General features: G+C 41.0%; 1 protein-coding gene across 4 annotated transcripts in view; it reads right to left on the reverse strand.

Annotated features, from left to right (window-relative positions):
• The window catches only part of jarid2b (jumonji and AT-rich interaction domain containing 2b), a 384803-nt gene that overhangs the window by 212795 nt on the left and 159447 nt on the right, over positions 1-12561 (reverse strand). For 3 of the 4 annotated variants that reach the window (XM_069913423.1, XM_069913421.1, XM_069913422.1), the window contains exon 2: positions 1461-1611. The exons of the other annotated variant lie outside the window; for it this stretch is intronic. In XM_069913423.1, the coding sequence (XP_069769524.1) occupies positions 1461-1611 (151 nt within the window). The remainder of the gene's footprint in view (positions 1-1460; positions 1612-12561) is intronic. 4 annotated transcript variants of the gene reach the window in all.

The following is a 12561-nucleotide window of genomic DNA, read 5'->3' on the forward strand; positions in this document are numbered from 1 at the left end:
TTCTATATACCTCAGAATTCATTTTGCTCCTGCCATTAGCAGTTACATCATCAATGAAGATAAGTGCTCCAGTACCTGAGGCAGAGGCTGGCCATTTTAAATACTACTTGGCAAACTTGTCATCTGGCCACCCTGTTTCTGTGGCTAACCAGTGGTTTGCATCTTGCAGTGTAACCTCTGTATTTCTGTTCATGAAGTTTTCTGCAGACAGTCAACACCTCCACACCTGCCTTCTGATGAGTGTTTCTGATCTGTCAGACAGGCATTTGGAGATTTTATTCATTATGATGAGAATTCTTCTGTCACCAGCAGTGGAGGTCTTCCTTGTCAATTTGCAATTAATGAGTTCATCAGTACACTCTTCTTAATGATGTTCAAAACAGTTGATTTTAGTAATCCTAAGAGTGATGTCTTTTACTGTTTTATTCTTGTTTTACAGCCTCATTATGGTTTTGTTGACTTTCATTGTCACAACTCTGGTCCTCGTGCTGAAAAATGACAAGTACAGACTCCAAAGGTGATCAAAAGCTTAGAGCCAACCCTAGATCTCTTGTACCTGCACCAATGAAGCAATTAAACATAGCCGAGAACTCACAAACTCCTGTGACGCCAAATGTACCAAACATTATGGTGCCCTGAAATGGGGGAACTATATATAAAAAGTGCTGTAATTTCTACATGGTCAAACCAAAATGTGTACAAATACCCTTTAATAACATTTGGAATGTGCACTTTAATTATATCTGAATTGCTTGATTACAAATTTAAAACTATGAAGCATAGGGGAAAATGAAGGGGGGAAAAATGTCTTTGACCCAAACATTATAGATGGCACTGTGCATGGGGGTATGCTGAGTAGGATTCAGTTCAAATGGGAAACAGTGCATTACCTCAAGGGGCTAAGAACCTGGATTTAATACTGATCTCACACATGCTCATGTGATGTTTGGATATCTTCCTGGAATCTGCATGGGTTCATGTCAGAAGCTTCTTCAGATATTCCAGAAATATGGTGCCAGGCTAAATGGCTACAGTAAATTACCCCTTAGTATACACAAGTGGCAAAAGCATCAAAGGGGTGTTGATGGGAACGTGCGTGAGAATAAATTGCAGAGCCATGGGAGAAAGGAAAAGGACTACTGGAATTGCTGTACTGGAGTCCATGAACATATTTTATTGTGGATTGTAAGCAATTTTCACTATTTTTAATAAGCCATGAATTTGAAGAATCATACAAATAATTTTCTCTACCTCAGGAGCTAATGTAAAACTCTGCAGTTGCCACTTGTTAACTGGGCTTAGAAATAAAACCAGAGCCATAACATCAAAAAAGTCAAACTTGTGAAACAAATTCAATTTCTAAGGTTAGCTGGAACTCTCAGAATTTTATTGTGATTTCATGGAACTGGTGGGAGTAATTTGACCTAGAGTGAGGTCAGCCAATATCTTTAGTGACCTACCAGTGAAATCTTTCCCATGAGGTTTCTCATCGTTACTCCCATTGATGTCACCATATTGTCGCTTCTGCGAGTTTTTGAATTCCTTCAATGACAAATAGAGGACCTTTCGGACGACTCTCTCTTCTGACCACGGAATTCCATCATCGTAGTCCTACAAATACAAGAACAGATCCATTTAGGTGTTGCCATTCTTGCAACTGAGCACGCTTGGGCCCTTTTGACTTTGGTCTTTGATGCAAGTAAAACATGGAAAGTATTTTCTCACATAATGCTGATGCAAGTTTATGGTTTAACCTGCCTCAAATAACACTCTCTATTCGGTGAGAAACAGGAAAAGATGCAGCATAACTTTTTTTTTTTAAATCGAGTTTAACCAAGGGACTCAAGGTGAAGAAACTTTTTTTTTCCTCCCTTAGTCAGATAACTTGACAATTACCATGGAGTAGATGGAGAAGAAAAAAGATCGCTATTTTCACCAGTTGCCATGATGGTGACACAAATTTAATATAAACCACAAATGTTCAGATTGGGCAAAAAGAATTTATAGAAACAGGGTGGTTAGCAAAATGAAATTCTCTACCAAAAATTACTGCATTAATCTACCTCCCTCTCAAAATACATAGACAGGAAAAGTGGGAAGACACCAAACATTTTGTGGCAAAAGCTCCCTGGCTCCACCAGAATATTATTCGGACTTTTGGATTCTGACCGAGTGAGAACATTGGGGAATTTTTATATTTATTCCTTGAAATCTTTATAATTCTCAATGTGACAAATGCTCCCCATTAATTTATTCCTGGATTTACAATGGCTTTGCACGAAACCATTTTCTACAAACCATGCAGAATTTTAACCCAAGATGAACCCAACAAGGATAAGAGCAGAAGGTGCCAAGCCTGCTCCCCATTTAATGAGATCATGGCCGATGCAGCTATGGACTGTGTTCCACTTATCCCCCTGTCCCCTCGATTCCTCTCTCCTTTTAATATCTATGTTTATTTAGCTCTTTTGATTTAAAAGTGAATTTATTTAAAGTCAACAATAAAATGAAGCAGCAATATATGCAAAACCAAATTACAGTCCATTTTGGTCAGCATTAAAGTTTTGTTTTTTTTTAAAAAAAACTTCACTTGATGCACAATTAAAACAAAACAAGATGCCAATAAATTTCCAAATTTTGGTGAATGGTTAACACCCAAGACATTGACTCATTCTCTCTCTTCAGATGCTGCCTACAACTAGAACAGCTGTGGGAGTGGTCCTTTGCCCCAGCAACTCTATTCGTCATTCAACAAGTGAACATTAAAAGATAAAATGGCAGTGAGCAATAAAAATATTCTGTAACCCACACTAACACGTCTATCCATGGCCCCATGGACTGTCAAACCAAGGCTTCCCACAAACTGGAGAAGCACCACCTTGTATTCCGTCTGGGCACTCTCCAACCAGATGACATTGACATCAACCTCCGGTTTCAGTGAAATCTCTCCCTTTCCCTATTCCTCTGTCTCCTTCCCTCCAGCTCCTCACCCACTTCCCTCTCCCCATCCGTCCTCAACTTTTTTCTTTCTACCGTCCCACCTGTATCCACCTATCATTTCTTACCAGTTAGACTGTGCTCCCCCCACCCCGCCCCTTCCTTCCCCCTCTCATATCCCCCCACCTTCCCCATTTTTTTTAAATTCAGGCACTTGCCGACACTTTGCTCATACCTTGATGAAAGTTTCAGCCAAAAACATTGGTTACCCTTCACTTTCAACAGATGCTGCATGACCTGCTGAGTTTTTCCAGCGCTTTTGTGTACTGCTCTGTAACCCCTCATGATGAGCACATTTGTTCATTAGATAGCGTATCTAACTCGACAATTCAAAGCTTCATTCAATCAACAGCTAATTTTAATAATTCCACATGAAACAGCCAAAAGCACAACTGGGATCTAGCAAGACTGGCTACAGTGAACTTAATTCTGTCACAGTAATTAACAATCCTATTTGCCAAGTGTAGTGTGAAAGCATGCCAAGCAGAGGTCCTGATTACAGTACTCTGCCCCATCTTCAGCACTTCCTTGAAGTCGAAGATGACTTGGTTCTATTAGTGAAGGGAGGAATACGACTGTGCACCATTTCTTTCAACATAATACAGTTGTTCCACAACAGTCACCTCACATGCTTGACCGGGTAAGATCTCAGTGCAACAGCAAGATAAATGAAGATCAGGATATGTTGCGTGTATAGGCACACACACATTTTAACTACAAAGGTACAGACATCTAATCTAAATAATCTGGTGAATACACACACATCCCTCCCTCTCTCAAACCTTCACTGCTTCACCCTGGCAAGGAAGCTATTCTGCCCTTCAATACTCCATGTGTGGTTTCACCAAAACTTTACATACATGTGGCAAAATATCCTCACTTCTGTACTCTGTACAGTGAAGGTTGGCACTTGGTTCTGTAATTGCTGTGCTTGCCTATTTGCTTGTTGTATCACACACCGACTAACAGTTGTAGGGTAAAGCACCAAGGGTCGCTGATTCAATCGATCTTCCACACCGAAAACAATTTCAGAAGAAAACAAAAATAATAACATAGGAGGCAACTGTTCCAATTATTTCCATAACTTGTAGCTCTAAAAATAAAAAAGTATACACAGAACATACACAGGGGAGCTGAGGTACAGGTGAGGGAAAAGGGATCAGAACCTGGGAGATAGAGCATTAGATCATGAAGTAGAACGTCAGGAAGATCTGACCACATGCATTATACCCGTACGTCTTGAAGGGTGGCAGGAAACCAGAGCACCCAAGGAAAACCTACGTAGTCATGGGGAGAGCATACAAACATCTTATAGAGAGCATGGGATCTGAACCCGGATCACTGGCGCTGAATTCTTCTTTTTCTTTCTTTGGCTTGGCTTCGCGGACGAAGCTGCAGGCTCGATTGTGGCTATGCTAAATACTGTGCTAATGGTGCTATCGTTGGGGTGGGAAAAGGAAAGCAAGTTGATCTTCCGATAATACCCCCATCTTGGCATCAAATCGCAGCCCAGCTTTTGATGGTCCCTATTCAAATCAGCTATTGTGCTGATGAGGATTATGAAGTTATCCCCAGCCAACATTCTCATGTGATTGTATGGAACATTAAAGCACAAAGGCACATCAACGTCAACACTGCTCTCCAGTGATAATGTGGTACTTATGTTATGGTCACATGAACTTCACAGTTGTTAGTTATGGTTTCTTGCCCTTAAATTCCTCCGATGCTGGAGAGCCGCCAAGTGTGTAGGCTACACGATATACACCCACTAAGTACTCTTGCAAAACTTGGGTGGCTTGAATCAGCATTTCCACTGATGCAACGCCACCAACAAAAATGGTTCTTAGTCATACAATTTCCAACTAGCCAACACCCCCCTCAATGAGCATTTCTAATCAGTACGTTCCAGGTTACAAGTTAGGTTTCCATGTAGAAACTTGCCTTGATGGCCTTAGACATTACAGTGTGTGTTGTTTTTTTAATTCTGGCTCGGTGGAACGAAAACTGGCTAAGGACACACTGCTTACTGCAAATGCAGCAAGAGTAATTGCATTAAAAAAAAGATCTGAGAAGCAATAAAGCTTTACCACATTTGACAGTAGTCAGAAATTTTCCATTTAAATCAGCATCTTTACAATACAAGAGGAGACAGTCAGTTAATGAGTTCTGCCATGTTTGACAAAAAGGCTCAAACCACCATCCTCTGCTCTGGAGGACAACACAGTGTACAAATATTACACGTTGGGTGGAGGATGGTAGCAGCTGTTGAGTACATGCAGAAAAACAATTTTGCTTCTATAAATTTACGAATTCAAGGCCTCAGATGAAACACTGAAAAAATTTCCAACTGATATCAGAAACACAAAGACTGGCAAGACTCCACATTGGACACAATGCACTTTCTCCTTGATCACCTGCCTCATTTTCTCTGGAGAGTGACACATCCAGACTTTAATGACGTTTGAGACCATTTTGACCGACTCAAATAGGATGCCCTTGCACACACCACCACATTGGATTTTATTCAAGATAAAATTGTGGGTTGGCATGGTTACTGCGCAGTGACCCAGGTTTGAATCTGCCACTCTCTGTAAGGTGTTAATAATTTTCTCCCATGTCTGCATGGGTTTCCTCAGGGTGGTCTGATGTAAAATTTAGAATGTAATTGATAGGAATGTGTGAAGATTAAACAGGCCAGTATAGGATGAGTGAAGAAAAGGGGGACTTGATGGTCAGCAACTGACAAAAAAATTGCAGAAAATAAAAAAGTTAAAAAAAAAATACATTTAAAAATGGCACCTCCTAGCAGTTAATTCACCCAACACACAACACAATCTCAAGTAACCAGCAAATTAACTTATCCAGAATCTTCCAATCCCCATACGTGCCATATACCAAATACAGGGTTTTTTTTTACTGTGTACATGTGCTTGTGTGCACACACACACACATGTGTGTGTATGTGCTAATTGGATCCAACATTGAGGAGACAGTGGGTAGTGCTGCAACAATATTCTCTCTCTTCTTCCCTCCCCCCTCCCATTTCCCTCAATGGAATCCTCCCAAGTGGTTTTCCCAGAGATCCATGCTAGTATCTTTGACATTTGCAATATGGGTATGAATGCAGGAGGTACAAGTTTGCAGATGACAGGAAAATGGGTAGTGTTGTAGATTGTGAGAAAGGTGGGGTGGGGGGGGGGAAAGAGTTCCAAGGATACAGCAGGGCAGAGTAGATCAGATTAAGTTTGTAAATTGGGTGGGTTTTTAAAAGGGAACAGGAATTGAACCCAAGAAATTTCACCTTTGAGCCCCAAATCACCAACATTCCCAACATCAGACAAGCATGGACACCTACACTGAGGACATATCCCCACTGGAACTTTCAAACATAGAGGTAATGGAGCAGCAGAGTTTTAGTGTCCATAATCTGAAAGGCTTCAGCAAGAGGAATAAACAAACTGTAAAAAAAAAAGACAAAGACTATAGTTTTTGAGAAGATATTACAAGGATGCAAGTCAAGGGATTTCTAGAGAACATGACAGTGTAGCTAATGTGGTTGAAGTCTAGCAGGAGAAATGCGACACCAAAATAACCAGTTTGTAGAAAACCACTCAGGGCCTCCTGAGCAGCTTGTCAGTGCAGTTATTAAGTGGGAATTTCCTTTACACAAAATCAAAATGTAAAAGTTTGTTCAGTGTTTCTGACTTGCGTGGTTCTCGCTAGAAAACAGGTGTTTACCTTGTGTGGATTGCATAAATTTTTGATAAAAGTCAGCTGTGTTCTTAAGGCTATTTGCAATGCACCAGTCAGAGATTTCCTTCCCATCTGCTGCCCGCCCTAAAAGCTAGCTCTAGTTTGAACTCAGAGAAACCACATTGCAAAGTTTACTGCTAAATTCATTGTCTTCCATCACACCGATATGGAGTTTCTGGCCAAAACCTACAGCCTGACTCCCTGAGGCTCATCCACAATATTAGAAACATGATATGCATCTTTAAAATATCCTACCACGTTTTAAACTATTATCACAGCCAGCAAATTTCCAAGTGCAATAGAGATGAGTTTAGATTGTCAGATTAAATAACTAAAATATTCAATTAAAATCTAAGCCACATGACATTTTGAAAATGACTGATAGATACAGGTAGGTATTGGGCAAGAGGAACATGGCAATTGCTGGAAAATTCACAATTTTGTCCAGTAACTGGTTTTACTATCATCTTGGTTGAAACTTCAAAAATCAACATTTCCTTTACTCGTTCAATTTTGATTTCAGAATCAGCAGAATCGTACTGATCAGGAGCACTGAAAGGGTTCCAGTGAGACAAACAAATGTATATTGATCCGTTGCAATGAACTTGCAAACATCAACATGTGCTGGAATTCTGAGAACAGGCCAATCTTCTGATCTGGTTAAAAGATAAATATCACTGTAATTTAATAAGGAGCCTTTTTAACTATTATTACATCTCTGTAGACAAACTGAACTTCTATAGGTAACCATACTTCATTAGCCCACACCATTCCTTTTAAAAATTACACTGCAATCAAACAAACCCACTCTCCATTTACAACTTTTCAACTGCTACAGAGCAAAGTACTTTTTTCCTCCAAATTTTACATCTGTTAACTGGATCTAAAAATATCTCATTTCGTTTCAGGGAAAATTATTTTGGTGCAGGATCAAAGTTTGAGCACTTTGTATACTCATGATTAAGAATCTTCAGCTGCAAGGGATCATTTGGTGTCATTTCCTCAGTCTCTAAATCCTTAAAGTCATTAAGAAAAAAATCTAAACCAGATCCTCATTTGACTGATCAGCAAATTAGGAGTTTGGTCCAGCTATCAATCACTGCAACATTTAATCTACTCGCACAATGCCCAGCTGAAATCCATCAGTAGCCGGTGTGAGCAGACTTTAATTAATGTACAATCCCTCCAGTTTGTTTCATTGCAGATCATATAACATCCACTGATATAATCTTTCCTCTTTAGAAAAATTGAAAGCTTCAATGTGTTCATCTATATGCAAATTTATCCTTTTAATGGTACATACCTCAAGTAAGTTTTTTTTTAATCACTCTTTTCCCTCCAGAAATGCACAGCAGCTGCATAATATTTTGTTGCACTGAAAATATCCAGAGGAGCTGATCGGCAAAAAACCCAATCTACCCATTTAAATTCAGTTGAACTGGAATGCTGTCCAGTTTATATTAAGATTGCACCTTAAATTGCAACATTCATGTATTTAACTTAATCTACATTCTTAAATCCTATTTAGTCCCATATCGAAGACTTTATACAAAGAATATCATTCATGTGGAACAGAGAAAAACTGAAGTAGTAGGAAGCGTGTTCTTTAAAGGTTTTAGTAGTGGAGTCAATATAAGATGGTGGTTAAAGAGGTTAAAAATAAAAACAGCCTGATTGAAGGAATTTGGCCTGAACATGTAGGGCCATAAGGGATAGATGAATAAAGGATAGAATAGATAGAAACATGGAAGTTGTTTACACTGGAAGGTGAGACTGGAACTAGGGGTTATAGCTGCAAGATTCAGGGGAGTAGATTTAAGACAGAGATGAAGAGGAACTATTTTTCCCAGACAGCCATGAATGTGCAGAATTCTCTGACCAAGGAAGTTGTGGAGGTGGGCGTCACTGACACAGATTTTTGAAGAATAGAGGAATTACGGGTGAAGAAATCCGTGGCCAGATCGACTTTGATCTTGTTGAAAGGCGGAGCAAGCTCAATGGGCAGGATGGCCGACTCCTGCTCCCAATTCTTATCATCTTATGATGGACAGAAAACCAAAGAATGCCACAGAAGCAGAAACCTGGAATAAAAGCAAAAAAAGTTCGACATACTCAGCAGGTCATGAGGAAAACAAAAGTTGAAGTTGGAAGCCAGAGGCCTTCTATAAAAATTTAAAAAACATTCAAATAAACAAAAATTGAATGTGGTTAAAGTTGCAGTGAAGAGGGATAAGTGTAGAAAACGGGAAGTTTGAGGCAGGGGAAGAGACCAAGACAGTGAAGGAAATGAAAGGTGAGGTCTAAGATAGTTCAATGATTGCAGTCAATCTGGAGATGAAGGCAGTTGGATATTAGTGTGTGGGGGAGAAAGAAAAAGTGCTGGAACAGTGAAATATGAAAAGCATCACAGTTTTGGATATTTGAAATCAAGGAGAATTATGGAAAAGTTTGTCAGTTCAGGGGTATTGTGAGGAATTAGAAAGAAAGTTAATTTTAAATGCTGATAACCTTTCAACAGAATGGCCCGGCAACAAAACAAAATGGAAAGGCTGGTTATCTGAAGCTTTTAAATTTGTTCCAAAGAGTGAAGCATTCCTGGATATCATATTTACATTGAGCTCCAATGGAACATTGGTGGGAGTTAAAAGATAGATATGTTAGAGATGGAGAATTAAAGGCTCAATTCGAACAGCTGTAGAACAAGCACCCAACGTAGAGACCACCACATCATGAGCACAAATTGCAGTGCAATAAATTAGAAAAGGATACAAATGTTTCGCCTGGTCCTGAATGGGGAAAGGAAGTGAATATCTCTAGCTTCTCCCATGGCTGCATTGTGGGGGGGGGGTGATGTGAGATGGTGAGTGGGAGCTGATTGAAAAGTCCTTGTTGAGTTATATTTAGGGAGGTAAGGGTCCAGGCTCTAAATATTGGTTTCTCTTAATTTCTTATGGATGCTGTGTGACCTGCTGAGATTCTCAAACATGTTTATTTATTGTCTTCGACCCCAGCATCTGTAGACTTTCTTTTTTAACTGATGCTTGGATCTCCTTGAAGGTGGCAAAGCTGCAGAGGCCTATGCATTTGAATGTGAAACCTGGTGCGGTTGAAGATGTGGCCAAGGACCCTATTACTTGCTCTGAGCAGGCAGAGCTGCACAGCAGGAAATGAAACTGATGCCATTGAGACCCCTGCCAGCTGTGATAAAGCAGCTGCAACAATCCAGGAAAAGGGAAGATAGAAAGTGCCAACACTTGGCTGAGTTGAAGAAAGTGGACTGAGGCCACCTTTCACTTCACCAGGAGTATTCGACTTCCATAAACTGGCTTCTCCATTCATGGTTCTAGGCATCTTAACACTATTTGCAGCACAACTCCGATTATCCAAAATCAGATTCTTCAAAATCCTTTATCCTTTTAAAAATTCAGATAAATGAGGATATCCGAAACAAATCAGAAATCTTCATTTATCCGAAATTTTTTTTGGAGCCAAACAATGACCTTTCAGGTTGAAAAAAATTAACTCGACATGAAATTACAATTGTCCTCTTTTCAGGTAACTCCCTCCCCTCTCTCTTTCCATTTCTTCTCATCTTCCCCTTTTGATTTTTCTCTCCAACCTTCCCCCTCTCAAACTGCGTGCTGCTGTCTCCCAGCTGCAAGTGGTTGGAACAATACCTCATCCCGGCATCATCAAGCAGAGCAGCCTCCCGGGCAGGGGCGGGACCTAGAGTTCAGTGACGTTCCCTCCCCTCCCTGGCACACTGGAGCTCCTGACACCAACTCTTCCTCCTACCCCACACTGGACTCCCTGGGGTGCAGTAGGCTCGGGAAGAATTCTGAATCGGGTCTATGGCATCGGGAGCTCTGGTGACCGGGGAGACAGGAGCCCACCAACTCGCCAGTGAGTGTTCCACCAGTCCGGGAAGCCTCCACAGGGATCAGCAGCAGCGGTGGGGTCATGTGGGGATTGGCAGTGGTTTGGAGGTGTCGGAGATCGGCAGCAGCGGTGGGGTCATGTGGGGATTGGCAGTGGTTTGGAGGTGTCGGAGATCGGCAGCAGCGGCGGGGTCATGTGGGGATTGGCAGTGGTTTGGAGGTGTCGGAGATCGGCAGCAGCGGTGGGGTCATGTGGGGATTGGCAGTGGTTTGGAGGTGTCGGAGATCGGCAGCAGCGGCGGGGTCATGTGGGGATTGGCAGTGGTTTGGAGGTGTCGGAGATCGGCAGCAGCGGTGGGGTCATGTGGGGATTGGCAGTGGTTTGGAGGTGTCGGAGATCGGCAGCAGCGGCGGGGTCATGTGGGGATTGGCAGTGGTTTGGAGGTGTCGGAGATCGGCAGCAGCGGTGGGGTCATGTGGGGATTGGCAGTGGTTTGGAGGTGTCGGAGATCGGCAGCAGCGGTTGGAAGATGTCGGTGATTGGTGGTGGCATTGCAGCCAGCATTTTTTGGTGAGAACTAAATGTTATTTTAATGCTTAAAAAAGCTTTCCCTTGTTTGTTGTTGTATAAACACTGTTACAAGTGATTTGCTGTTAAGACTGGGCTGTTTTTTTTAAATTACCAGTTATCTGAAAAAAAAACATTTATCCCACATGGACCCAACCATTTCCGATATTTGGAGTTCTACTATAATGGTTTCTGTCTGAGCCCCGAATAGACGAGTTAACAAGAACAAATAATTTGTTTTTTTTTTTACTGATGAACAGTAAGAAATTGCATGCACTTTGTCTCTGATCCCATCTATCTAAAATTTGGAGATTGGGATGAGAATTCTGGACATTGGGGAGAAAACAATTGCACAGATCATTCAATAATGCTGACTTAAAACAACCCAACATCAGCCTTTTTGATAGCTAGGGCACAGTGAACCTCTGCTTTCATAAGGTGGAATGTGGTGCCTGAAATGGGAGAGGCTAGAACACAGGTTAAAAAGGGATGCACTTGGGTAGACAAATTGGTTAACATGGCCGAGTTGGGCTGAAAGGCCTGTTTCTGTGGTGTAAAACTGTTTGCGTCAGAGAGAAAATCCACACGTCATATTTCTCAGTCCCGCCTTTCCACGTTTAAAAATGGTTTAGCCTTCATAGAATGGGTGAGATTCTGAGAGATAATTTCCCCTTGCGGGAGAATATAAAACTAGGAGTCTTGGCTTCAAAATAAGGGGATGAGGTCACTCATTTAGGATGGAGGAGGCTGAAATCAGCAAACTGAATTCCAGGCAAGTCCAGGATTGTAGAGAACAGGCAGAAAAGTGGAGTTGAGACAGAGTGGCCAAGATCCAACTCAGTGTCGGTTCCAAGGGTCCCAACCCCTACTTCTGTCATTTCTTGGGTTCTATTGTTCCTATTCTCATAATAAGCATGGGTATATAAATGAGGAACAAAATGGAAAATCTACAAACACAGCAAATAACTAATAAAAGATGAAGTGTAAATGACAGAAAATCTGGGCACTTAAGAATCAAGTTCAAGTAGCTTTTGTCATTTTAAACCAATCTGAAAATGCAGTGTACAGTTAAAAACGACAACATCCCTCCAAACCACAGTGCTACATAAAATGACACGAGACTACACAAAAACAGCGCAAGACTACACTATTACTACGCAAGACAAAACAAAAAGTCTACAACCTACACAAACCTACACATCCTTCATAAAGTGAATAAAACAGTGCAAACAATACAGTAATTATTTTTTTAAAAACTAGACAATAGGCACAGTAAAGACACGTTACAATTTAATAGACTCTGGATATTAAAAGTCTGATAGTTGGCGTTAAGAAGCCACCACACATTCATAATCCATAGGCTTT

Source organism: Narcine bancroftii, chromosome 1, assembly GCF_036971445.1.
Source record: "Narcine bancroftii isolate sNarBan1 chromosome 1, sNarBan1.hap1, whole genome shotgun sequence".
Taxonomy (NCBI): Eukaryota; Metazoa; Chordata; class Chondrichthyes; order Torpediniformes; family Narcinidae; genus Narcine; species Narcine bancroftii.